The following is a 27,683-nucleotide window of genomic DNA, read 5'->3' on the forward strand; positions in this document are numbered from 1 at the left end:
CTGGTGGATTGGAATCTTAATCTGGCGGAAGAAGATCCGGAAGTCAAGAATAAAATTGTGTTGATAACTGTATGTAATGAATTTTGAAATGCCTGGTCATGTTTATGAGATGTCAAAATATTAAACATGGCCGTTTTTTTTACACCCACACAAATCTCTGTGGTTGATTCTCATGTGGGTCGTCAGGTTACAAGGAGGGAGCGGGGAGCATGCTGGGGGATCCGGGTCCTAAGAGGGTGTGCTGTGCTGCGTGTCAGGATTGGTGGTCGTTGACCCTGTGGACCTCATGAGCGCTGAATGACACTACAGGGTAATTGCTAAAGATAGGTGCGGGTGACAGCCCCTTAGTGGGGAGGCGTGAGGTGTTATTATTTTAGCGAAGTATCAACATTAGATGTGCTTCATGCATTGGCGTGGCAGTGCACCAGCGGAGTGAGTTACTCCAGATAATGTATATGTTATTTGCCTGAGCTGAGCTCGGCTCACAGTATTGACCGAGGAGCACGTGCTGCAGGTCAGAGTTGACGAGCATTGGCCGAGCTGTGTGATGTGTTACAGATGACAAATGATATTCATTGCATGAGCAGGATGTGTTGTGTTATGTCAGCAATTAAATGCATTGTCAGAGGTGTACGTCGGTCAAAGCACACTCAGTAGAAGTGTGCTGCTTCACCAGGCCGGGGGCAGGAGGCGCCAGACCTGGTAACGTCTGCGGTCCTTCGCATCACACATGTGCTCCTGGGTAAGGGTTGCTATGCACTGGCAGAGCAGTGTCTCGGTCCCAGTACTGGAGCAGAAGGGTGTCCTGCAGGTCAGGACTGAGATGCACTGGCAGAGCTGCGCATCAACACTCAGTACTGGAGCAGAAGAGTCTGCTGCTGGTCAGGGTTGAGATGCACTGACAGAGCTGCGCCTCTGGTCTCAGTACTGAGCACAAGTGTGTGCTGCCCGTCAGGGTAAGATGTTCTGCCAGAGCTGCGCCTCGAGTCTCAGTACTGGAGCAGACGGGTGTGCTGCAGGTCACGACTGAGATGCACTAGCAGAGCTGTAAAAGGGACACAGTACTGAGCAGAAGGGTGTGCTGCAGGTCAGGGTTGATATGCACTGGCATAACTACGTCTTGGGTCTCAGTACTGGCGCAGAAGTGTGTGCTGAAGGTCAGGATTGAAATGCACTGGCAGAGCTGCGCCTCGGGTCTCAGCACTGGAGCAGAAGGGTGTGCTGCAGGTCAGGATTGAGATGCACTGGCAGAGCTGCGCCTCGGGTCTCAATACTGGAGCAGAAGGGTGTGCTGCACGTCGGGATTGCGGTGCACTGGCAGAGCTGCACCTTGGGTCTCAGCACTGGAGCAGAAGGGTGTGCTGCACGTCGGGATTGCGGTGCACTGGCAGAGCTGCGCCTCGGGTCTCAATACTGGAGCAGAAAGGTGTGCTGCACGTCGGGATTGCGGTGCACTGGCAGAGCTGCGCCTCGGGTCTCAATACTGGAGCAGAAGGGTGTGCTGCACGTCGGGATTGCGGTGCACTGGCAGAGCTGCGCCTCGGGTCTCAATACTGGAGCAGAAAGGTGTGCTGTACGTCGGGATTGCGGTGCACTGGCAGAGCTGCACCTTGGGTCTCAGTACTGAGCAGAAGGGTGTGCTGCACGTCAGGATTGAGGTGCACTGGCAGAGCTGCGCCTCGGGTCTCAATACTGGAGCAGAAGGGTGTGCTGTACGTCGGGATTGCGGTGCACTGGCAGAGCTGCACCTTGGGTCTCAGTACTGGAGCAGAAGGGTGTGCTGCACGTCAGGATTGAGGTGCACTGGCAGAGCTGCGCCTCGGGTCTCAATACTGGAGCAGAAGGGTGTGCTGTACGTCGGGATTGCGGTGCACTGGCAGAGCTGCGCCTTGGGTCTCAGTACTGGAGCAGAAGGGTGTGCTGTACGTCGGGATTGAGGTGCACTGGCAGAGCTGCGCCTCGGGTCTCAATACTGGAGCAGAAGGGTGTGCTGCACGTCGGGATTGCGGTGCACTGGCAGAGCTGCGCCTCGGGTCTCAATACTGGAGCAGAAGGGTGTGCTGCACGTCGGGATTGAGATGCACTGGCAGAGCTGCGCCTCGGGTCTCAATACTGGGGCAGAAGGGTGTGCTGCACGTCGGGATTGCGGTGCACTAGCAGAGCTGCGCCTCGGGTCACAATACTGGAGCAGAAAGGTGTGCTGTACGTCGGGATTGCGGTGCACTGGCAGAGCTGCACCTTGGGTCTCAGTACTGGAGCAGAAGGGTGTGCTGCACGTCAGGATTGAGGTGCACTGGCAGAGCTGCGCCTCGGGTCTCAATACTGGAGCAGAAGGGTGTGCTGTACGTCGGGATTGCGGTGCACTGGCAGAGCTGCACCTTGGGTCTCAGTACTGGAGCAGAAGGGTGTGCTGCACGTCAGGATTGAGGTGCACTGGCAGAGCTGCGCCTCGGGTCTCAATACTGGAGCAGAAGGGTGTGCTGTACGTCGGGATTGAGGTGCACTGGCAGAGCTGCGCCTCGGGTCTCAATACTGGAGCAGAAGGGTGTGCTGCACGTCGGGATTGCGGTGCACTGGCAGAGCTGCGCCTCGGGTCTCAATACTGGAGCAGAAAGGTGTGCTGTACGTCGGGATTGCGGTGCACTGGCAGAGCTGCACCTTGGGTCTCAGTACTGGAGCAGAAGGGTGTGCTGCACGTCAGGATTGAGGTGCACTGGCAGAGCTGCGCCTCAGGTCTCAATACTGGAGCAGAAGGGTGTGCTGTACGTCGGGATTGCGGTGCACTGGCAGAGCTGCACCTTGGGTCTCAGTACTGGAGCAGAAGGGTGTGCTGCACGTCAGGATTGAGGTGCACTGGCAGAGCTGCGCCTCGGGTCTCAGCACTGGAGCAGAAGGGTGTGCTGCACGTCAGGATTGAGGTGCACTGGCAGAGCTGCACGTCAGGATTGAGGTGCACTGGCAGAGCTGTACCTCGGGTCTCAGCACTGGAGCAGAAGGGTGTGATGCAGGTCAGGATTGAGGTACACTGGCGAAGCTGCGCCTCGGGTCACAGCACTGGAGCAGGAGGGTGTGCTGCACGTCAGGATTGAGGTGCACCGGCAGAGCTGCGCCTCGGGTCTCAGTACTGGAGCAGAAGCATGTGCCAAACGACACAGAACCCCACAGACAGCGGACTGACTTGGCTCTTATTCGGTATTCCTCATATATGGGCTATTCAAGAAATAGAGACAGTGGATCTTAAAACCAAATTCCAGTTCCTTGCGCCTCCACAAAGTAATTCGGAAGGAAGATCTATGCGATATTGACGTACAGCCAGACTTCCATTTCCACTGGCCAAAAGGATTTCGTTAATGGGGAACGACAGCTAACCCTTGTTTGTGACAGCAAATTTATGGTCTTGATAAAGGTGGTCTTGAATAAGTGAACCCACCGAAACGCGTCAACGCATTCTTTAGTATAATTCAAGTCTCCAACACCAAAATTGATATGCTAATGTAATAGTAATACAACATCGGTGTCCCCACAGCGGAGCCAGAATATACGAATTGTATTCAACTATTGAATGTTGTACTCGTTCTGTCTTTTGAATTGTGCAGGCCGCAATTGTATGTACTCTTTGTCAAAATATTTTTTAATTGTATTTTAGAGGTAGGGATCTAGATCAGCTTAACCCTTCACTGTGTTTTTAAGTTTTTTTCATAATAAATGTATTTTTAAGTATTTCTTTGCTTTTTGTTGTATGTATTTGTGACATTGTAAGGTTGGTATTACAATCTGTACTGAGTTCGTCCCCAGGGGAATCCTCCCTTTCTTGGTTGTATAACCCTATTTCCCTTGGTGTTTCAAGGGGTTTCTCTTGATTCCCTACGCAGAAGCGTGTGCTGCAGTTCAGGATTTAGGTGCACTGGCAGAGCTGCGCCTCGGGTCTCAGTACTGGAGCAGAAGGGTGTGCTGCACGTCGGGATTGAGGTGCACTGGCAGAGCTGCGCCTCGGGTCTCAGCACTGGAGCAGAAGGGTGTGCTGCACGTCGGGATTAAGGTGCACTGGCAGAGCTGAGCCTCGGGTCTCAGCACTGGAGCAGAAGGGTGTGCTGCACGTCGGGATTGAGGTGCTGCACGTCGGGATTGAGGTGCACTGGCAGAGCTGCACCTCGGGTCTCAGTACTGGAGCAGAAGCGTGTGCTGCAGTTCAGGATTGAGGTGCACTGGTAGAGCTGCGCCTCGGGTCTCAGTACTGGAGAATAAGGGTGTGCTGCACGTCGGGATTGAGGTGCACTGGCGGAGCTGCGCCTCGGGTCTCAGCACTGGAGCAGAAGAGTGTGCTGCAGGTCCGGATTGAGACGTATTCACTGAGCTGTGAAGGGTCACAGTAGCAGGCTGTGCTGCAGTTCAGGATTGATTTGCAAAGATAGGGAAATGTGATGTAGATCAGCAGCGAAGGTGCTCTGGCAGAGCCGTGTGGGGCTTTTTATCTAGACCCTGTGGTTTGTCAGGGACTCCTCGCAGGATCAGGGGTGGATGCCAGGCCTACAGTGGGGAGCCACGACTCCTCCGCGTCATTGCCTCGACAATAATGACCACGATTGAGCAGTCAAGGCTTACGAAGAGGTGGTAATGTAAAGGTTGGTTGCAAATACAGAGGCACACAGGTGATCACAATAAAGACTAAAGCGCAGAGATAAGTATTGCTTTTAAAAATAATATACTTTAATTACATTTACAGTAATATGCCAAGCGCGGAGAATCGGGACGCGCGCACTTAGGATCCGGCTCCCCCGGACCCCGCCTCTGGATGATTTCTGGAGAAGCGATGTACCACCAAGATGGGGTGCATCTGTCGGACTTAGGCACAGGTACTTTTATTAAAGAACTTTGGTCTTTTATTCTGAACGCAGGTGGGGAGGGTGTCAGACCTGAGGGCCTTGGCCACCCTTGTGGAGGAAAAGAGACCTGCGATCATTAAACAGTGACTAACACAATGGACGGGAGGCCGCCTTGCGGACTCCATAGGCCAGCACTGAGGGGGGATATGGTAAGCTCTCTGCTGGGAGGAAGTGACCACCTGCTGGGGAGGCTAGGGCGACAGATTTCGAGCCTCGTGGGTCCCTGGGCAACCTGGTGGTCGAGGGGTGGGCCCTGGTAATGGCGGAAAAGGATCAGAGGTGGGGGGCCACCACTCTAAGGGGCAGGTGCGCAGCACCTGGCATAGGATACTCAGTTGCGAGATGCGAGCCAGATGGGGCTCCTCCCTTAGTGCTGGGAGCATGAGAAGAGCAATCATGAAAGCCGTTTGGAAAGTATGATTTTAAAGTGTGATTGTAAATATCAGATATGCATGTTATTTGCTTGTCATGTTTATACATTGTTGTGATTAAACATGGCCGTTTTTACCCACTCAAATCTCTTGGTGATTTCAATGTGGGGATCTTGCATGTCTATGTCAGATTAGGGGGAGGCGGGGGCTTAGCTGGGGGTCCGGGTCCTAAAGCAGTTAAAATAATATAAAATGGGGAAAACCATAGGCCTGTAGCCCCCGCGGTTCTGTAGCTGTAGCCCCAAACAGATTAGGCGTGATATAGCACAACAGTTACGAAGGAGGGGGCAGGTCACTAGTTGGTGACGAGCTCCACTCCTCTGGCTTGAAGACGCTCTTTTATGCAGACAACCAGCTACTGCTGAGAATAGTCCACTTAAGGTTCAGTTCAACCAGTCACTTGGGAGAGTGCCTCTCGGTCTTTGTTGGGTGGATAACACCCAATTTCCTTATCGATGATTGGTAAATCCCATTGGGACAGCAGCTTCTGGCACATTCAGCGAGTTAGTATTCTGACATCTTCTTGTCAGGTAAAAATCCTGGCCAAGTATTTGAATGTGATCGCGCTCCTCTCCTCAAACTCAGCCAAGGGCGTATCTAAGCAGACTTAAGTTTTGTAACAAAAGATGGGGTAACTCAGGCACTTCAACACCTCCATCCGCTCATATCCACACAAGTGGCAAAACTGTTAAGACAGAAGACAGTACCCATGATCCAAACTTCTAATATTTTCATCAGCCACCTCCAGAATGTCATGGGAAAAAAACAAGGAATGGGATGCCTAGGTTGCCGCCATGCAATTCTGTGACAGTGAAGTGCCTTGTGTCTCCACCCAAGAAACTGGCATACTCTTGTGAAACGGCTCTGGATTGCCATGTACAAACTGTGTTCAACCACTCAAACTAGGGTTATTAATGTTGTGAACTAATTTCTTAGAGTACTGGGTAAATGTTTAATGGCTTGCCTGTGGTCACCTCGAAATGTATGAACAGACTGTCACAATGTCTGATGTTTTACTATGTATGTTACTAGGGCTTTATTAGTATCCAGTGTGTGGGGGACAGCACCCACTGGAGAGGCTGCTTCAAGCAAAACACAGCTAAGCACAATTTTGTGCTCTTCACAAAAGGAACAGCCTCTCACAGGAACTAGTCTTGGGTCGTACTTCAAGGCCACTCGGTTCAGGAATACTTTCATTTAAGGTGCCATAGTTATGGTAACCGCCACCAGAAAAAGTCTTCTGAGAAAGACATTTAAGAGAAATCTCGAATGCCTCAAATGATGACCCCGAGCAGGAGAGGCCAAAAACACTTAAGAAGTTAGGCGACAAAGAACCCTCCCTAGACTTAATTCAATGCCACGATATTTGTCCACTGGACTCTCAGGGTGGAGTATGTGTGACTCAATTCAAATTCTTCCTCAAGGAAACAATGTATGAGCGGAGGACCCCAATCCTAAGAGTGTACATATTGTCAGCTGCACCAGCCCTGGGAGGAGGCCCTGCCGCAGTCCCTGGCCTTAGAAGCGCGAACTGCCAACACCATTAGGAACATTCTGTCACTGGTGCCGCAAACTTACAACTTCAAGGATGGCTGCTGCCAGCGTCAGCAGTCTACTTGTCAAGTTAACTATGGAAACCCTACTCACCAGGAACCAGGGTATGTACAATATAGCAAAAAACTGTGGTTCCTGGGGAAACTATGGTAGACAATACACAATATTGCAATGCACAATGGGAATAGGAATAGGGGTAAGGGGGAACGTCAGCAATCTAGGCAAAAAGAATCAAATCCCTGAATGGTCACAAGAATATTATAAAAAGGCAATCTGTTCCCACCACATCCTTCACCTTCAGGGTAGAACTTCCAAAAATGAGTTGGAACTGCTCTCTCTTGGTTCTGGACAACACTAGCAGAATTAGGGCACATGTAAGCCAGGCATACAATTGGACGATCCAGAGGGGCGGTGTGCATTTATGGCCCAGCCTCTGTGAGAGAAGGTACTCACTAGAGCAGGGTGCTCAGCTCATGGAGATGCTTACCTCAAATTAAGTCAGGGCTGGAATAAGAGACCATTGCTGAATCATGACTGCAGTTTACCATCTGATAGGAAGTCCAAGTGCCAGTGTTACTATGGGGAGGTGAGAAACAAGAAGCCGTGACAGGCAGTTTTACACAACATAATCCTGGCTGGACTGGCGTTTGTGGAAAACTTAAGATAATTGTAATGTACAGGAGGGTAAGCTAACGTAGTTGCAATCGTAGAATTAACCTTAACAAAAATTATTTTCATCGCAGTCACAGTTGTTGGGTGTTCACCAACCCCAGGGTCTCCCTTTCTCATCATCATTACTCAGGGTGATAGTGGGACAGCATGGGCCAGTATCACAAACTAGAAGTTGTGGGTGAGCTTTTTAGTGCTATCGGTGGTGGCCGAGGAACCCCCCGGCAATTTACAGTCAAGGTTTAATGGCTATGGGTTTGTTTTTGCCACTGCCTTGAAAGCTATCCGTCGCAGCATAGCTTTTCCTGTGTCTCAGGCACACGGTGGGTCCCTGGCGCCACTGCAGTTGGGGTTAAGGTAACCAAGACATTTCTAATGGTTGATCAGTCAAAATCTTACAGCAGCACTAAAGATTATTTTTGGCTAGGATGTCACAACCAATGTAGGGCCTAGTCTAGATTGAGGTAGGGGCACCAGGACCTCGATTTCCAGCATGAGCACTGAAAGCTCCCGATTACCAGATCCAGTGTAAGAGGAGCCGTTGGCTAGATGACAACTTTTTGAGGTTTTTGGATAAAATTGGCACACATAAAACACATCATTTGTGATCCCTAGCAGAGGACTCCCAGGAACCAGTTACAACATTCCCCTTGTTTAATCGGTCCCTTTCTCCCAACTTCAGGTATTCCCCCCCCCCCCGTTCAGTCTATAATACGCCCATTGCCCCCAGACTCTGGAGTATTTTTGTGGAATCCATGTGCTATATACATTGTTTTTCCCATTTTCTTCCATCAGTCTCCCTCCCCTCAGTTGGAAAGGGGGGGGGGGATTCTCTGGCACCTTCCAGTGCTTTGCAATGCCCCTTTTCACAAGTAGTGTTTCTGAGCTCATCAGAGTTCTATTCCCCCCTAGGGCAACCCATATTGCCAAACCAAGCAGAGCAATTTTTAAAGAGCCCTCAATTGTCTGACTCAACACTTTAGAGAGTAGCCCAGATTTGTTCAGCCATTAATCCTGGATGGTGAACATCTCCACACCTATGGAAAGAATCTCCCATTTCTTTCCTGCAACGAGTGCAGGTGGGCTCTGGTATTTTATGGGCTTTTCACAGTCAAAGGCTTTCGAAGCATGTTTAGTGTGGACAGTTAAGTTGAATGAGGTGCAGATGGGCCGATACAGTCAGGGTGCAGGGCGTCATGCACTCCTCCCACCATTTTCCTCCTCCTTTTGTACTTTCAGACTCAGTCGCGAGCAGGGGGAGTGATTGACTAATGTCCGGTATATCTGGCAGATACCTCCCTTGTCAAGTGGGCGCAAAAGCCATCGTACTTCTAGGAGGTTGTGATACGGCTGCATGGCAAGTGTAGTCAGGCACCCCAGCAGAGCGTGTTGAAGCTTGAGATAGCAATAAAATTGGGATTTATGGAGGAAAAATTCTAGTTGAAGGATCGAAAACCATTTCATATCGTCAGCCTTCCAAACATCAACTAGCCTTAACATGCCTATCGAGTCCCAACCCTGGAATCCTTCAAGTTGTGCGACTCCATCCAGCTGTCCTCCCGTCCAGAGGGGGGTCTCCATCGTCACTCGGCCGCCCCACCCTGTCCACTGCAGTGCTGACCTCTGGGCCTCGAATACTATCCTGTGATCTCCGGGAGTGCCTGAGGAATGGGTGACCCATATATACCTCCGATGCAATCTGGGCCGATCAGTGAAACTTCTGCCCTAAAGGCTGGGTATTCCCATTCGCCTTGCATCCATTCATTCCAGTGTATGTGCGGCCCAATAGGAGAGACAGACGTCTGCCATAGCCAGATATGCCTTGAATGTAGACCTAACGCATTTGTCAAAGGAAATCCTGGGGGTTTGTTAGTCCATAGTAATTTACAGCAGACATGGAAGAATCATCAACGTACATAGGGCCACCCTACCCAGCAGATTGAGAGGCAGTGCGGTCTATCTGTCCATTTGACTTGCCCACTGAGTGGTTGGAGGTTAAGGCTTCAGGCCAGGTCTGGCTGCCAGGTCATGTGGATGCCCAGGTACAGGAAACTCAATCGTTGGACTGGCAGGGTAGAATGCCACGCTTCATCTCTTCGGTCACCTCTTAGAGTGGCCAAGAGCAATCTGGACCAGTTCACTGTCAATCTGGAGGCGGGCCCAGAAGTATCTTGGCTATGAATAATGTGAAAACCTGTTGCACCCGGTTGGGCCAGGAAAAGGACAACGTCATCAGCACAGAGGGCAATCCTGTCCTCTATTGCCAATTCCCAGTCGAATTCCTAGACCGGGGCCTCACATGTACCCATGTCACCAATGGTTTGATCGCCAGTGCGATAAAGGGTGCATCTCTATCGGGTACCTCGTTGGAGCCCGATTCACCCACACCTGAGCTTGTGGCATAGCGTATAAAGCGCAGACGTAGGATTGAAAATGTTTGCCAAGACCTAGTTTGCTTAATACCTCCCGTAAGAAGGCATTTGTTTTCATTTTTGACTCCGGACTTGTGGTATATTAGTCGTTAGGAGTGAAGATCAAGGCCCATCAATATGTCCTCAGTGCTAAAAATAAAAACAAAGATTTACACAAATATTTTACACAGATGCACCAGGTTCAAATATGGGATGCAGGATCGAAGGAGATATTTTGTTCACTTGGAAAAAGGTATCATGCGTAAAAAAAATGTGTCTGAAACAGGCTGTAAAGGCTTTGTGTTTAAAAACGTGAAATATTTTCCTCACATTTATTTGAAAAAGAGTTAAGTGAATAAATGTAACAAAATCAATTACAATATTAAATGTTGATATCTACATTCTGTTTTCTGTTTTTATAAATTGTTTTATTGCCTTAAGAAAGCTTAAAAATAGTCTTTCTAAGAGCCAGATGTACGACACGCAAAATAGCGCCTCGCAAATTGCGAGCCTTTTGTGACTCGCAATTTGCGAGGAGCTATTTTGCATGTACAACAGTGTGTTGACCACTGTTTGCGATTACCAATGAAGTCGCACATTGCGAGGTTCATTAATATTAAAGCGCCTCTCGCAATTTGCGACTCCATTAGAAATGACAGGCCCTCCCAGGTATGGTGGCCTGCTGGGCTCAGCAGACTACAATGTCTGGGACTGCTTTTAAATAATGCATTTTTTTTTAATGCAGACCATTGTCCTGAAAGGAAAACGGGCTGCATTTAAAAAAAAAAAAAAAACGTTTTTGTTTAATTTTTTAAGGGCAGGTAGTGGTCCCTGGGACCACTGCTATTTTTGGAGACAGTCACAAAGTGGAAGGGGTCTCCTGGGGACCCCTTCCAAATTGGATCCCTTCCACATTGTGACAGCATTACCACCTTCTTGAAGAGGGTGGTAATTTGCGAGTGTTTGGCGACCACAACTGCGGTCCGAAAACATTTGTACATTGATTTGCGGACTCAATTAGGAAGAGAAAGCCCCTTTCCTAATTGCAAATCGCAATTCCTAAATAGCGAGTCGCAAATGAATTGTGACTCGCTATTTAGAAATTGTACATGGCTCAGACCGAAACTGCATGCACAAACAGGTCGCAAACCCGTTTGCGCATGCAATTGTTGGTCGTATATCTGGCACTAAATGAAAATAAAAAAACGTATTAAACTTCATTTCTCTAGCTCAACCCATGTGACTTACACCTCACTGTTAATCTTCAAACTATTCTCCCATGGGGCTAAGGTTGCCAAATACCAGCCTCAAAGGACGAGCAAATGACTTCAGGAAGACAGGTAAACCTGCTGCACCCACTCTGCACACAAGGCCCTTTAAAGATGGACACCGAACGGCAAAGTCATGGAGCCACAAAGGCACGGACAAGGGGCAGATGCAATATAACGGAGTAGATATTTTCTATGATTCTTGGTTGACAGATCTTGGCTGGTCAAGGGAGCAGTTTGGCTTTAGAGGAAGAGGATAGCTTTTTTATCAGGGAGTGGGTGCTATGGGCGTTTCTTGTGCGATGAGTTTCCAAGTGCATTGGGTCTCGTGGGATTTCCTTCAATGTGTGATTTAGGGTGTTTGTCTGTCTGGACCTACTTGCTGTGTTCTAGCTCCAGGACTCGGTGAGTCTGTGGCATGTGCATAGGTAGGTACAAAGAGGGTGCTCTGAGGCACTGTTTCTGGGAAGTCTCGCCTGCTGCTGCTGGAAACATTTCTATTTGCCTGCTGGAGGAATGTGCGAGATTCGTGTTTCCAGCTCTATACTAGAACTCTAGTATTGTACAGCGGTTACAAAACCGCTCCAAGGGCGAAGGTCAGGGGGACACAGATCCAGTCAGGAGGTCTGTGTTGAGTGGAACTTGGCTCCCAAAGCTGGAGAGTGCAACAGGTCCTAAGAACCGAGGACCCACGGAGTAGATGAGTTGCAACAGTTGGACATTTCTATTGCTTGGTTTCTGTGGACCGTCTCGTCTCCTCTGTGCCTGGGGGGCGCAGTGGCCCCTGTGGGTACAGGGAAGCTCGTGCTGCTGCAGAGAAGTTATATTCAAAGGGCCAGTTGCAACCAAACATTTGACTGTAGTCCTGGACTGAAATTGTGGAGATGCCCCTGCAACTGGGAACCTAGGGTTGCTGTGAAGGAACACGTTCTAAATATGTGGACACTTCTATCAGGGTAGTTTGTAAGAAAAACATTTTTGGTTCCAGGGCATTACCTTCTCCGAGTGCCAAAAATTCACTGCTTCTCATCTGTGGCCGTTTTGGGAACCAAAATCAGCAACAGTTGATCAGACTGCCACCGAAAAATACTTTGTAATCATTTAGTAATTGACTGTCTGGTATTAAACAGACTAATGATGCGAGAAACCAGGGAATTTAAGAGTACTCCCGCCGGTAGCCCCTTAGAGCAACACCGCCCCAAGTAAAGTATACACAGGAAGCACAAATTGGCTTTGTTATTCTACAATGTGTAAAGTAAAACACTGGGCACTAAATTTAAACACCGTCATTGCAAGGCACTTCTGGCGTTTGCTTCTGTCTTTCATTTTAATGGCTCTATTATAATTATGGTCCATTAAAGATAAATGTGTTTTCGAAGAACTACCCCTGGGTGGTGATTGACCTTAATTAAATATGATTTCTTCCATCTCCACAATGTCTGAGGCCAGTCCCAAACTCCCTTCCTCAGAATAAGTAAACCTGGACTGCTCGACTACATCTATCACTGGAAGTTCAAGAAAAGTAGGGGTTTTTCGCTGATCCTTGCATGAAACCGTATCAAGGAGGGATGGGAAAGTACAGCACAACAAGCTCTGGTGTCGTATGCCCTTCACCTGCCAAATGTCCTGGAAGAAAAACCCTGACCTACCACTGGAACCAACTTACAGCTGACTGAAGGGCCCCGATCAGGGCGAAACTGGTCTTGGGTTGCTTGTGTCCTGGTTCAGGGAGGAACTGGCCTGGCAGTTTGGGCTGGAATGGTCCTATTGGGGCAGGGTCAAGACTGATTTATTTGTGGCAGGGTCCAAACTGAGCTGGCATGGTTGGTGGAGAAGTGGAGAAGTGTGGCTCAGGGGTTAGAGGCGGCAGACCTGGAGCTTGAGTTTCGGCCCTGGACCAGGGTTCAATTCCCCGCCTCGGCGGGTCTTGGGCTCAATAATCCCATGGACTCGATAATTCTCGCTCCGGTGCCTTCTCGACTCACGGGTTCACACTCTGCGACTCTGGGCAATAGCTTGCTTAATCTCCACATTGGCCCTTCGCGGCGGGATGCCTGGCTTTCACCTTGTGGATACCCTTCCAGGGTTATCTCACAGGGGAATACCAGGACGGGTTCCCTAAGCAAGCGCGGAGATGCCCCAGGGTAAGTCCTGCGCTATATAAGTTTCATACACATTTTACATTTACACGTTTGCAAAATAATGATGGTCAGGCTTGCATCCCTAGTAATTACCAGTGGATGCGATTAATTAAAGCATTCCCCCCACCATTTATGTATACTTCACTACTACATGTAATGGTGAAATTATTATAAATTACAAAGAACATGGAAAAGGGCTCAGCTCCAACCAAATTAGAGTGTTGCTTTGAGCTCTTTTAGGTCGACACTATGGGGTCTATTACTATGTCTGGCTGATCGCCACCGCCCGCATGGCGGTGGCGATCCACCCACCATTTTCCACCGCCCGCTTCCCATTTCCCCCCGCCATATTACGATGGTGGGGGGACCCCGGCGAACGGAAAGACCGTTCGGCAGTTTTCCAGTGGTCAAACAGGAGACCGGGCGGAAAAGGGGCTTGATATTAATATGCAGGCTGTGATGTGCCTTTCCATGGCGGTGTTGTCACCATGAAAAGGCATGCGGTGTGTCTGCATGTGGGGGCCGTTGCAGGCCCCCAGGGTGTTGGGGGGTGACTGTGCACATGGGGGGTACCTGACTGCATTGGCACTCCATGGCACCCTACTGCATTTGTATGCACAACGTGGCAGGCACCGCGTGGTGCCTGCCACGTTGTGCATGCAAATGCACAACATGTCTTTTTTTACATTGCGGTGGGTGCTGCTGAAAATACTGCCCGCCGCAATGTAAAAAATGTGGGATGCGCCCGCCAGTGTGGCGGGCGCATCCCAACCTTCCCCGCGGGACCGTCGCACATATGACGGGCGGTCCCGTTTCCCGGTATGGTGGCGGGCGGACTTTCGTAATAGGCCCCTCAGTGTCTTGCAGTCTATTTCCTAGGCAAACAGGTGCAAACTGTCATGGGTTAGCACAAAGGTGCTCAATGTATTTTCCTGTTGGGGTAAAACTATCAATTGTAAGTCTAACAATCTCATCCCTCAAGTATCTGTTGGCGTGAGTGTTACCACATCACCCCATACACTTATTTCCAGCTTCGCTGGGCTGTAGGATGTCTATTTGAGCCCCAAGCCAGTTATTGCAAAAACAGTATCATATATGGCTACATGATGCTGTCAGTGGCTCAGGCAGAAAAGAACCATGTACAGTAGGCAGTCCTATACTGGGGGCAAACTTACCATACAAATGAGCCATGGACGTCAGTTAGGGATTGCAGTTGCGAACCTAGCTTTTCCTTGCGACCCCTAGAACTGCATTTGTGACCCCTGCCATCATAGGTTGCATAAACAGTTGGTAATCAGTCTCCTGTTTTCTTTCTGCTACTCAGACTGGGATCAAGTTCAATCAAATAAATTAAACAGAGCAACACTCACAATTCTGAATAAAAAAGATGAAATAAAAAAGCACACTATTAAACACCATATCACTTTTCATTCTTGTGAATCCATTAACAATGATCTGTTTGAACACAAAAATACATGTTTGAGCTTAGCAACCATGACAGTGACTTCAAAGTGATCCTAAAACAAATTATTTGTAGGCTCGAACACTGATAAGAAACACTGTTAGGCAATAATATAGGCCACATTCAATATATGGGCCATGTAAGTTATTAGAGGGGGACACAAAAAACAAAGTTAATCTTTCTTTAACCCATTCTGTGTGGGGGGGACGCTGGGAGCCGTCCCACGTCACGCTGTGCATGCGTCAGACAGCTCTGGGCTGTCGTAGCACCCACCCACAGGGGGAAAGCACTGGCGTTCCCCCGTGGGCTGCCCTTCATGTTGCACCCCCGCACCCAACCCTCAATCAATCAATCAGAGAGAGTACTTGTAAAGCGCGCTACTACCCGTGAGGGTCTCAAGCCGCTGAGGAGGGGGGGGGGGGGCGCTACTGCTCGAAGAGCCAGGCTTGAGGATTCTTCTGAAGGCGAGTAGGTCTTTGGTCTGCCGTAGGTGGGTAGGGAGGGTGTTCCAGGTCTTGGCGGCGAGGTAGGAGAAGGATCTGCCGCCGGAGGTCGTTCGTTGGATGCGGGGGACAGCGGCGAGGGCGAGGTTGGCGGAGCGGAGCTGGCGGGTGGGGGTGTAGAAGCTGAGTCTGCTGTTCAGGTAGGCTGGTCCGGCGTTCTGGAATGCTTTGTGTGTGTGGGTGAGGAGCTTGAAGTTGATCCTCTTGTCGACGGGGAGCCAGTGTAGGTCTCTCAGGTGGGGGGTGATGTGGCTGCGGTGGGGGACGTTGATGATCAGTCGGGCGGAGGCGTTTTGGATGCGTTGTATTTGTCCTAGGTGTTTGGCTGGGATTCCTGCCTTGAGTGCGTTGCCGTAGTCCAGTCTGCTGCTGACGAGGGTCTGTGTCACCGTTCTTCTTGTTTCTGTAGGGATCCACTTGTAGATCCTGCGGAGCATGCGGAGGGTGTTGTAGCAGGAGGAGGAGATGGCGTTGACCTGCTTAGACATGGAGAGGGAGGAGTTGAGGATGAATCCTAGGTTGCGTGCATGGTCGGTTGGTGTCGGTGCTGTTCCCAGTGTGGTCGGCCACCAGGAGTCGTCCCAGGCTGAGGGGGTGGGTCCGAGGATGAGGATCTCCGTCTTGCCAGAGTTCAGCTTCAGACGGCTGCTCCTCATTCAGTCGGCGACGGCCTTCATTCCCCCGTGGAGGTTGGTTTTGGCGGTGTGTGGGTCCTTGGTGAGGGAGAGGATGAGCTGGGTGTCGTCGGCGTAGGAGATGATGTTGAGGTCGTTATGGCGGGCCACTTGTGTGAGGGGGGCCATGTAGATGTTGAACAGCGACGGGATGAGCCCTGGGGGACGCCGCAGATCATGTCGGTGGCTTCGGATCGGAAGACTGGGAGGCGGACGCTCTGGGTTCTGCCAGAGAGGAAGGACGTGGTCCAGACAAGGGCTTTCTCTTGGATTCCGGCTTCTAGGAGGCGTGTCTTTAGAGTGTGATGGCAGACCGTGTCGAAGGCGGCTGACAGGTCCAGGAGGATAAGGGCTGATGTTTCGCCGTTGTCTAGTTGGCGCCGGATGTCGTCGGTGGCGGCGATGAGGGCTGTCTCGGTGCTGTGGTTTCGTCTGAATCTGGACTGGGACGGGTCCAAGATGTTGTTGTCTTCGAGGTGGCGGGCCAATTGCATGTTGGCAATTTTCTCGATGACCTTCACTGGGAACGGGAGTAGGGAGATGAGCCGGAAGTTCTTGAGGTCCTTGGGGTCCGCCTTGGGCTTCTTGAGGAGGGCTTTGATTTCGGCGTGCTTCCAGCTTTCCGGGAATGTCGCTGTTTCAAAGGAAATGTTGATGACCTTCTGTAGTTGGGGTGCGATGGCTGCGTCTGCTTTGTTGAATACGTGGTGTGGGTACGGGTCTGACGGAGATCCTGAGTGGATGGAGTTCATGACATTGCGTGTCTCGTCGTCGTTGATGTTGGACCAGGAGGTCAGGCGGTTGGCGCTGGTGGCGTTCACAGGGGAGGTGGAGTCTGGTGTAGTTGGGGCAGTCATGGTGTTGAAGCTGTTGTGGATGTCAGCGATCTTGCGGTGGAAGAAGATGGCTAGTGAGTCTCACAGTTCTTGTGAGGGCGGGATGTTGTTGGTGTTGGCGCTGGGGTTGGAGAGCTCCTTTACGATGCTGAAGAGCTCTTTGCTGTCGTGTGCATTGTTATCCAGGCGGTCTTTGAAGGAGGATCTCTTGGCTAATCTGATGAGGTGGTGATGTCTGCGGGTGGCGTCCTTGTGGGCTGCGTGGTTGTCCGGTGTGAGTTTGTGGAGCTATATCTTCTCCAGTTTCTTGCATGCGCGTTTGGAGGTCTGGAGTTCGTCGGTGAACCAGGTGGCTCTCTTGCTGGTGTGGCTGTTGGAGGGTCTCTTTGAGCGGGGCGAGGGTGATGGCGCAGTCGCCGATCCACTGTCTGATGTTGTGGGCTGCGGCGTCTGGGTTGGTGGGGTCGGTGGGTAGGTTCTGGGTAAGGGTGGTGATCAGATGGTCTTCGGTGACTTTGCTCCAGCAGCGGCGAGGCAGCTGTAGGGTGCGGTGGTGTGTGGTTGGTTTCTTGAAGGTGAAATGGATGCAGCGGTGGTCGGTCCAGTGGAGTTTGGTGGTGTGGTCGAAGGCGACGTGGGTGCCTGTGGAGAAGACGGGGTGCAGCGTGTGGCCGGCGGCGTGGGTGGGTGCGGTGACTAGTTGTCTGAGGCCGAGGTTGGCGAGGTTGTCGATCAGGGTGGCGGAGTTGGCGTCGTTGTTGTTCAGGTCCCCGAGGAGGATGTAGTCCGTGGAGGAAAGTGCGTGGGTGCTGGCGAGGTCGGCGATGGAGTCGCTAAACTGAGCCCGGGGTCCAGGGGGTCTGTAGATGAGTGTTCCTCTGAGGGTGGTGTTGGGGTCGGTGTGGATCCAGACGTGCAGGTGTTCGGCGGTGTAGAGGGTGTCGTCTGCATGGGTGGCAACCTTGAGGGTGGACTTGTGGACGATGGCTTATCCTCCGCCAACTCTGTTGACGTGATCCCTGCGGGTGATTTTGTAGCCGTCCGGGAGGGCTAGGGCGATGTTGGGCACTGAGGAGTCGTTCCTCTAGGTCTCGGTCAAGAAGGCAATGTCTGGGGTGGAGGTGTCGAGCAGGTCCCAGAGCTCGACGGCGTGTTTGCGTGCAGAGCGGGTGTTTAGGAATATGCAGCGGAGGTGGTTGGGTCCGGTCCTTGGTGGTTTGGTGGCCCTATCGCTGGTGAAGTTGAAGGTGCGGTCTCAGCCGGCTTTGAGTGCGTGGAGGGTGCTGGCGTCGTATCGGAGTCTGGTGTTGTGGCGTTCGCGGGGGCCAAGGGTTCTGGCGCTGGGCGCGGACTGGTTTGCCTTAGATGCGCCTTCGGCGCACCAGCGGCGTGGCCGTGCAGCGTCTGGCATATATGGGAAGGTGGTAGGGAGGAGCAGCTAGGAGGCGGGAGCATCGAGTGGGCAGGGGGCGGGGCCGCAGGTGGCACAGCGGCGGGGAGAACAAGTGGCACAGAAAGAAAATCGGTTCAGAAAAGAGGGGGAAACAGTGGCACAGAGCAGAGAAAACGAGGCACAAAGGAGGGGGGAAAACGAGTGACACAGAAAGAAAAACGGGGCAGAAAAGAGTGGGAAACAGTGTCACAGTGCAGAAAATACGGGGCACAAAAGGGGGGAAAAACGAGTGGCACAGAAAGAAAAGAAAACGGATGGGCACAGCGAGTCTTTGGCAGCGGTGGCAGGGGCACACAGGCGGAGCTGCGTGGAGGGGGAGCGACTTACCAGGAGGGTCAGGGGTCGCTCTCGTCACCGCGCAGCGTCCGGCATACATGGGGGGGTGGGAGGAGGAGGAGCTGGGAGGCGGGAGCAGCGAGTGGGCAGGGGGGCGGGGCCACAGGGGGGGCAGCGGCGGGGAGAACGAGTGGCACAGAAAGAAAAACGGGGCAGAAAAGAGGGGGAAACAGTGGCACAGAGCAAAAAAAACGGGGCACAGAGGGGGAAAAACGAGTGACAGAAGAAAAACTGGGCAGAAAAGAGGGGGAAACAGTGGCACAAAGGAGGGGGAAAAACGAGTTACACAGAAGAAAAACGGAGCAGAAAAAAGGGGGAAACAGTGGCACAGAGCAGAGAAAACGGGGCACAAAGGAGGGAGGAAAACGAGTGACAGAAGAAAAACAGGGTAGAAAAGAGGGGGAAACCGGCACAGAGCAGGTTAAACGGGGCACAAAGGAGGGGGAAAAACGAGTGACAGAGAAAGAAAATCGGGCCAGAAAAGAGGGGGGAACAGTGGCACAGAGCAGAAAAAACAGGGCACAAAGGAGGGGGAAAAACGAGTGGCACAGAAAGAAAAACCGGACACAAAGGAGGGGAAAAACGAGTGACAGAAAGAAAAGAAAACGGTTGGGCACAGCGAGTCTTTAGCAGCAGGGGCAGGGGCACACAGGTGGAGCTGTGTGGAGGGGGAGCGACCTACCAGGAGGGTCAGGGGTCGCTCCACGTCATCTAATGACATCAGCATGCACCAACACAAGTGAGGTATCATTTTACTCGGTAGACTGAGGGGAACGCTGTGTGGCAGGATATTTGTGCCGACATGGTGATCACACACAGAAATGTGTGAACATTTTGATTTTTTTCAGTTAAATTTGAGGTTTGCAGGGGATTCTGGATAGGAAAAAGTGGGGGAGGGGGGTTAACGCAAGCCATACCTCCCTGGACTTCCCCGGGTGTCTACTTTCTTTTTTGAAATGTGTGGGTTTGGTAGGTTTCTCTGAATGGCCGCCGAGCCCGGGGCCAAAATCCCAGGTGCACCCCTTGCAAAACAATGATGTTTTGTGATAGGTAATTTTGATGTTGCCACAATATGTTTTGGGCCCTTGCTTGTCGCGGTTACTTGACCCTCCCACACGAGTGAGGTACCTTTTTTATCGGGAGACCTGGGGGAACGCTAGACGGTAGGAAATTTGTATCAGCCCGGCGATCCCATAACTTTCCCCCATAGAAATTTGAGAAAAATTTATTTTTTCAGCTAAATTTGAGGTTTGCAAGGAATTCTGGGTAGCAAAACATTGGGAGGTCCACTCAAGCCATACTTCCCTGGACTTCCCCGGGTGTCTAGTTTTCAGAAATGTGTGGGTGTGGTAGGTTTCCTTGGATGACCGCTGAGCTCTGAGCCAAAAACTCAGGTGACCCCCCCCCCCCCCGGCAAAACCAGATAGTTGATTCAACTGATTAAGGTTTGAGGATGGATGATGAGGGTTATTTCTTGGCTTTTAGAGTTAGAGTGACTAAGTCAAGATGCATTTGAATTTTGCATGACGAAACACGTGTTGGCTGCATTGGCTGCTTTCTGTGATGACAACAATTAAAATCTCGGAACTATTGAATGGCCACGTCTACAATTTGATGAAAATTATTAAATTCTGGAAATGTTTAATTGCCTACTTTGAGAAGTGAAGATTCCTCTAGACTTGAAGAGGACTACTTTTGGATTTTGCAATTGAATCTACGATACTTGGACACTGTAGTTAATATATCTGTACTGTTTTCACTTTAATTAATATTGCTTAGTGGAATTTGTATATACACTCATCTTATTATTCTTTACATTGAAGTGCTCAGGGAGAATTTATTATTATTCAAAGTTTACAATCATCTGTGGATATTTTAGTGTGATATAACTCATTTCTTATAATACGACCAACCCCTTTTGGTTATCTTATAAATTTGAATTTGTTTGTATATGAAATGATCCCCATCATGCAGGCCTTACTGAGTGTCCCTACACATTCAACACAGAATGGGCCCCTCAAAAACACCTTCCATGGGCACTTATTATAAACACTAGTATGGCTTCACCAACAGATTTTATCATAGGGACGGATGGTCTTATTGTGCTTATATTGCAGTCACCCAAGACCAATCTGATTTTTAATTTGTGGTCTATCCAACTCCTAATGCCCTATCGGTAGGTGGAGGCCAAACACTGTTGATCTGGGTCTTCCCCATCTCATTTGGATCCCAAAAAAAATTAACATGCAAGTGTGACTGCAATATTAAACAGAGCATTTTCAATCCTGCTAACCCCCCAAAAAATGTAATTTGTCACTCACACCAGGATAGCAACGTTTTTAGGTTTCACATGCCCAGCGCTTGCGCTGTGCTTGAGAAATCTATTGTTTTTTATATAAATTTAAAAGGGACTTACTCCCACCTCCTCTCTTTCCTGGCTTCTCATTGGTTCCTGTGCGTGCCACTTACCTTTCCTCCATTTCTATTGGCTGCAGCATATTTTCCAGCATTTACCAATGCTTGTTCCTTGTCTGCTTCTTTTATCAATTTCCTGCCGCCAAAATATTGTTAACATCTGCTTTGGTGGAACTATATTTTCATAATGTTTTGCCTTTTACTCTTGCAGCATATTTATATAACAATTTATCACTCTGAGAGATTGTGATTTGCATAAAATCACAGGATGTTGCGCTGTGCTGCCAAGACTCGGACCGGGATCCCCAGCTCTCGAGTCAGCAGCTCTGGTCACTGCACTACATCCTCTCCACTCCTGTGTTATCTGTCAGGGAGCTCTTTCCTTCTCCTGGATGATGATTGATGAATGCAGGTCTTTATTCATTACATAGGTAAAACCGATGCATTACCAAGGCTTGTTTTTCTACCCGTGAGACATGACAGTATTTAAAACATATACACGTCTCTTTATGAACTGTGTCATGTCAGTGACTAATCATAATCAAGTCGATTAGTTTCTGCGCTCTTAGACAACTGCACATTCATCAAGACAATGTAAACACTGGTAATCCATTTGTGATAACAATTAAAAAGCAGCCACAAAAGAGGATACACCAATTAAAGATGTTCTTCCAATGCCCCCATAAGTGTGTAACCCACACTTTAAGTTCAAGGGCGGCTTCTCCGCTAAGGCAGAGGTGTGACGCACCCCTGGTTTAAGAGCAGTGCAGAGGAAAAATACAATTATTATAACGAAACATTATTAGCATTTTATTTTTCTGTTTGGCAGGGAGGTGCGGGGCCTGCCAGAGCAGGGGCCAGGGGAAGAGGGGTGAGCGCACTCAAACTGAATATGAATATTTGACTGTCCGTCTTGGGCCGGCCAAATATTCATACACACTTTGCATTTTCCCCACCAGGCTGCATTACACAGCCTGGTGGGGAACATCTACGGGCTCCCTGTCACAATCTGAACGCAAACCACGGCGCTCAGACCAATCACGCCGCTCCAACACAGCGTTGTGATTGGCTTAGGGGAACCAATCACAACGCTGCATTGCAGCATTGTCATTGGCTTAGAGAGCCCAGGTGCTTCCTGAGACAAGGAGGGAGTGGTGGCGGATAGCGACGCGACTAGCAGGTAAGTTGTCTTCATTTTTTCCCTTTTCAACCCTCCTCTACGCCTTCCCCCATTACCGTTCCCTACCAGCCACCACTGTTTATGTTTCAATTACTAAGGAAATAGAAAGACTGGCTCCTGATCCAGAGAGGCCCTTCCTCCGGCGGGTCTCGCGATCACCGAAAGACGCCAAACAGCCTCTTGGCCACCACAATTCATAACAGGCAGTGATGGGTAGGAGCTAAAAAAAGCCCTGGCAACTGTGTTCATACCAGCCCCTCGTTATACTGACTGCCTGTAGGAATTGAGCCCAAGCATCTACAGAAGAATTAGGAAAGCCAAATTATATGTTATTATTATTATTGTGGAGTGGTGTGGCTCACTGGTTAGAGGCGGCAGACCCGGAAGCAGAGGACGGACCGGGACCAGGGTTCAATTCCCGACGCGGCAGGGTCGTGAACCAGGGTCAGCGGACTCGATAATTCTCGCCTCGGTGCCTACTCTAACCAGGGATCACACTTGGCAACTCTGGGCATTAGCTTGCCTCATCTCCACAACGGCCCCCCACAAACGCCGGGGATGCCTGGTTTCACCTTGGAGATACCCAGGAGGGAACATCTCGCAGGGAAAGCCAGGACGGGTTCCCCAGCGGTCTATAGCGCCAGGACGCCTCCGGGTAGCAGTGCGCTTTACAAGACACACACATTTACATTTACATATCCGTGTCTACAAGAAAATGGAGGTTTGGCGGCCCCAGATATTCAAATTTATGCATGGGCTTTCTGCCTAAAAAACTGTAGGATGTTGTTGGGTACCCTATTCAAATCCACGATTGGAGAAACGTTTGGAATTTTGTTGAAAAGGTCTGGATATCATGACTTTGGTTTTTTATATAAGTTTGCAGATCCTAAATTCTTTAAAAAGGTGAGACTTAAGATTTTGCGGGACTTGGCTGAGGTATGATATAAAATTAGAAAATTACTAAAACTGCCTTACTTTAGTTATATGGCACCAATATGGGAGTCCCCTGGTGCTCCATTCTGGACAAAAGATGCGTTAGCACTACACCTGAAAAAGGAACCTACTTTGCAAAGATGGAAAGATTTGTTTCAGGATGGTAAACTTATATCATGGGGCCTTTGCCAACAAATGTGGGGACTGGTTTTTTCAAGATACAAGTATCTACAGATTCAAAGTTCGGCTAATGATTCGGAAACAGTGATTGGAATTGAAAATGACTTTGAGTTGAAGTTGGAGATAGGGATCTTTAAGAAGGAAGTTGCCTTTTGGTTTTGGGCGATATTGAAATGGAAGATGGACCATTTGTCTTACCAGAGACCCTGTGGATGGACAGCTTGCCAAGGATCGCGACAGAAAACCAATGGCAAGTAACAATGTCTATGCTTTATAGTATTGTTAAACCTGCAAACCTAAGGCGAAATCTTTTGTTTACTATCCACAGGGCATATTGGTCTCCTTATAGACTTTCCAAATTTAAAGCCGGCGGAGTTGTTGGGTGTCTGAAATGCAAAGCCCCAAATGTGGATGACTTGCATATGTTTGTCTCTTGTCCAAATATAACGCAATTCTGGATAGATGTAAGTAATTCTCTTTCCAAATCTCTGAACCAACACATTGAGGTAAGCCCTGAATTAATTATAACAGGAAGATATGATTTAGAAAATAAAAATATGAATAATAATGTTAGACTTACTTTTTACGCTATGTTGCTAGCGCGTAGAGAGATATACAAGTTATGGGTCTCACCACTTAGTCCTAATTTAATGGATTGGATTTTAGCCATGAGGTATATGGCTAAGCTTGATATTTTAGACCATTCTAAGAGAAATCGAGGATTTTGGATACCCTTCCTTCTATGTTTTGGTTGAACAATTTTGTTATGATTTCCGATGATTAAGCCCGTGCCTATCTCACTGGTATATGGTACTCCAGGACGAAAAATAGAGTAGGAGGAAGACACACTTGTTGAGTCAGGTGGCCAAGAAGGGCAGTTCAGAGAAAGCCCGGATTCAAAAATAGGTGATGTCTACGCCCCACTGCTCTAAACCAGCTTATGAGATAAAAAGCCCAGTGGTGGACCAAGATAGAAGTTATGGGTGGCGAGGTGGCAAATGAGGAAAACAAAAAAAAAAGAAAGAAAAAAAAAAGAAAATGGAGTGTGTCCCTCATGGCTGTTTTCCATCCACCCCTATAAGCAAAACACGGTTCTCAACTTTCTAGGGGTTTTCCCTATGGCCCATATGAATAGCCAATGCTGGATGACAGGTACCCAAGTGTAGACAGCCGAAACTCTCCAGTTTCTCAGATACAGGACTGTACTTATAAAAGGAACACAAACGAGCAACAGAATGTCTGATCGGTACTCACATAGAGGCAGAGGCGCAACAAGAGGGGGGGGGGGGAGGGCTGAAGCCCGGTGAGTTCAATGGGTGTTGCGCGCCTGAATAGAGGTGTCACGATATCAACATCCACCCAAACACCAGGCCAAGGATGTCCGAAATGTACTTAAAAGCAGCCACCAGGATGTGACATGTACACAAATGCAAACACGATGTCTGCAGGGTACTGAAAAGCAGGCATTCAGCCTTTAAATTAGATCCTAGAGTAGGATTTCTGACAGTTCTATACGCAGTGGGGAGGTACACAAACACATGCAGACGGGTAACTGATCCCAGTGCAAAGATGCCTATCTGTTCCTCAGTCTGAGGCGCCATGACCTGTGGCACCAGAACGCACACGCTGCATTCACGCACAAGCGCCAAGACCTCCAAGATACTTACGCGTCCACCTCTGGAAAGAGTTGGAGCTTCTGAGGAAAGATTTCGGACAGCAACAACCGAATGTGAGAGAGACCAAGGGATCGAATTCGTGACTCCAAGTGCTGCAAGAGAAGAGTGAGCGATTGTTAAAAAAAAACTAAACAAAACAGAACATGAAAGTAACAGGGCCACATTGGTCTCCCGTGACACTCGCTAAAGTCACTTCCTATGCAAGCATGTGCGCGCACACACACACACACACACACATTGTCACCCCTGTGCACACCCACAGTACCCCACTGCGAACATCCACATGGCTAGTTACTCTTTCATAGGTACCACACACAGACCTTTGGCTCTCGGTACTAACCACATGGCAAGCTCCTGCACTATCCTCATCCCTTTCTCCTGCACCACTGTCATTCACTGACTGGGCATTTTACCTGCCCATTGCTCTCATGAACTACCCTCAACCCTTGCACTATGCTTAATTTGTAAAGGTGTTTGGCGGGGCTCAGCCCCGTAACTCACTATCTAACACCAGGACTTAACAGACATGCTTCTGTTCACGACTGAGCTCAATGTGCAGGAGTCTGACAGTTAAACATGTTGCATTAAGTGTTTCAGCATCAGCATTTCTATTTGTGAGGCGCACACACAGGCAGCGGCACACAAAACCACCCTCCAAGAAAGGAGAGTCACTGACGAACTTGAGACAGGGTAGGCCTGGTCTGTACTATTCCCCTTCCTCTTGAACCATCTAATGATGCATGAGGGACCAGATGCCATGGATGCGTCCTGAGTTAGAATCCCAGCCAATACAATTAGAAGACTCATTGCTGAATTATGACACAGCAGAAACCCCTCGAATCAGGCTTTTGGACTAACTTCTGATGCCCCTAGTTTATGTTTCATTGTAAAAGGCTGGAGTACCAATATCAAAAACGAAAGAACAAAGTAGTTCTATGAAAGCTACTTACACCACACCAGAAAAATGGGAAACATCCATTACAATGCAGGCATTACAATGCAAGTTCCAATACAACGCACCCTGTTACAACGCATGTCATTACAACGCTGACCAGCACCTTCCCTGAGGTAAGCACCGGGCGGTGTTAGAATAGTAAATTATGTTGTAATGTTGCATGCGTTGCAATGGCCTGTGTTGTAATAGCATGCGTTGTAATGGAAGTTGAGTAGTAAAAACCGTATTGTAAAAGTATGCTTTGTAATAGTTTGCATTGTAATGTCATACATCCAGACAAAACAAGTGTATCCACCTTTGTATACGAACGAAGAGCACTGCTTATTTTAAATAAGTAGCAAAATGCAATGTATTTATTGGTATTTACATGATGTACAGATCTAGCTAGGGAGCACTGGCTCTGCACACAGCAACAGTGCTAACATTGGAACTATGATTTAGAGTCTGGCAGGCTGGTTAGCACGCCACCATCGTGACAGGTATCATGCCCACTTTCTTACAAGTACATTATATGCTGTAACAGAGTACCCAACCCCCAGACTCAATCAGTTACTTCATTATCTGAAGAGCAGTGCTCGCTGCAGCGGCACTAAATATGAAAAATAAAATGATAAATACATCATTTAATTGCCATTTTATTTTTCACTGTTAGCGTGCCGCAGCCTCCAGCCAAGATAAATGGGGGTGTGTCCTCCTCTGCTGCCGATGATTGGCAGCATATAGGATTGGAGGAGCAAGATGGACCCTCCAAAGTACGCATGTCAGTAAAGCCAGCTCCCTTGTGCCGGCCAAAGTGACATGCACACTTTGAGGCTCTTCACTCAGCTGTCTTGGACAGCTGGGTGCAGACCAAGCGCAGCCTATAGGGCCTGAAGGAGTATCCAGCAAGGACGCTCCATCCAATCCTGGCACTGCTCTCTTGCTGGTGAGAGTAGCTCCAGGATTGGTTAGTGGAATTTCCTGAAGGCTGCATCCTGCGGAGCGGACAGAAGTGGGATTGAGGACGACGCCGTAAGTGCAGCAGGCAAGGTAAGTGACTTTATTTTTTATTATTTGACACTCGCCATGCACACACCCACCCCTTTGTTGCCCAACTGGTGCATATGTATGCCAGCCGTCCCGGCAGGACCAGCAACTGCAGGGGGTGGGACCAGCGACGGCAGGGGGCAGTGCCAGCAGTGGGCGTTGCCAGCAGTGACTTCTTAAGCCAATCTTTGGGTCCTGGCTCTGCTTGCATTATGAATTAAGCAATGCTGTTTAATCTAGTGCTTTTGCACTCCCTTCACATCTCACTACCCCATTACCATCAACACACCTGTGTATGCACTGGCCTCAACCCTCCCCCACCCTTTCACATTCTCTATCCCATTTGTCAGATAATATTCTGGATCCAAGCAGTTAACAGGGGGGGTCTCGCAGTCTTGACCGAAAGGCAGGAGCACTCTCTACTAGCAGGAATGTGGGTAAGAGGACTGCAGGAATTTAAACAACATGACTGCAGGAAGGAACCCTGTCTTTATGGCACTGGCGTCAAACAAGAGAGGCCTCATCTAGGCTGGATGTCAGTTGGGGTTGGCACCAGGTGCAGCTCAAGTGTTATCAGCACAAATCTATAAATATGAGTGTCATTCAGAGGACACCATGTGGAAAGATAATATCTTTTATAAGCCATAACAAATTAGAGCAGTAAAAAAAAAAAGACAGTGAAAAGCACACAAAAGTC

The 27,683-nt window shown here is 49.4% G+C and overlaps 1 protein-coding gene across 1 annotated transcript in view; it reads right to left on the minus strand.

Moving 5' to 3' along the window:
* DPH1 (diphthamide biosynthesis 1) overlaps positions 1–27,683 on the minus strand; it is a 1,562,622-nt gene that overhangs the window by 160,608 nt on the left and 1,374,331 nt on the right. Inside the window, exon 9 of the mRNA XM_086955191.1 lies at positions 24,997–25,097. Coding sequence (XP_086811317.1) covers positions 24,997–25,097 — 101 coding nt within the window. The remainder of the gene's footprint in view (positions 1–24,996; positions 25,098–27,683) is intronic.

Source organism: Lissotriton vulgaris, chromosome 2_1 (assembly GCF_964263255.1).
Source record: "Lissotriton vulgaris chromosome 2_1, aLisVul1.2, whole genome shotgun sequence".
Taxonomy (NCBI): Eukaryota; Metazoa; Chordata; class Amphibia; order Caudata; family Salamandridae; genus Lissotriton; species Lissotriton vulgaris.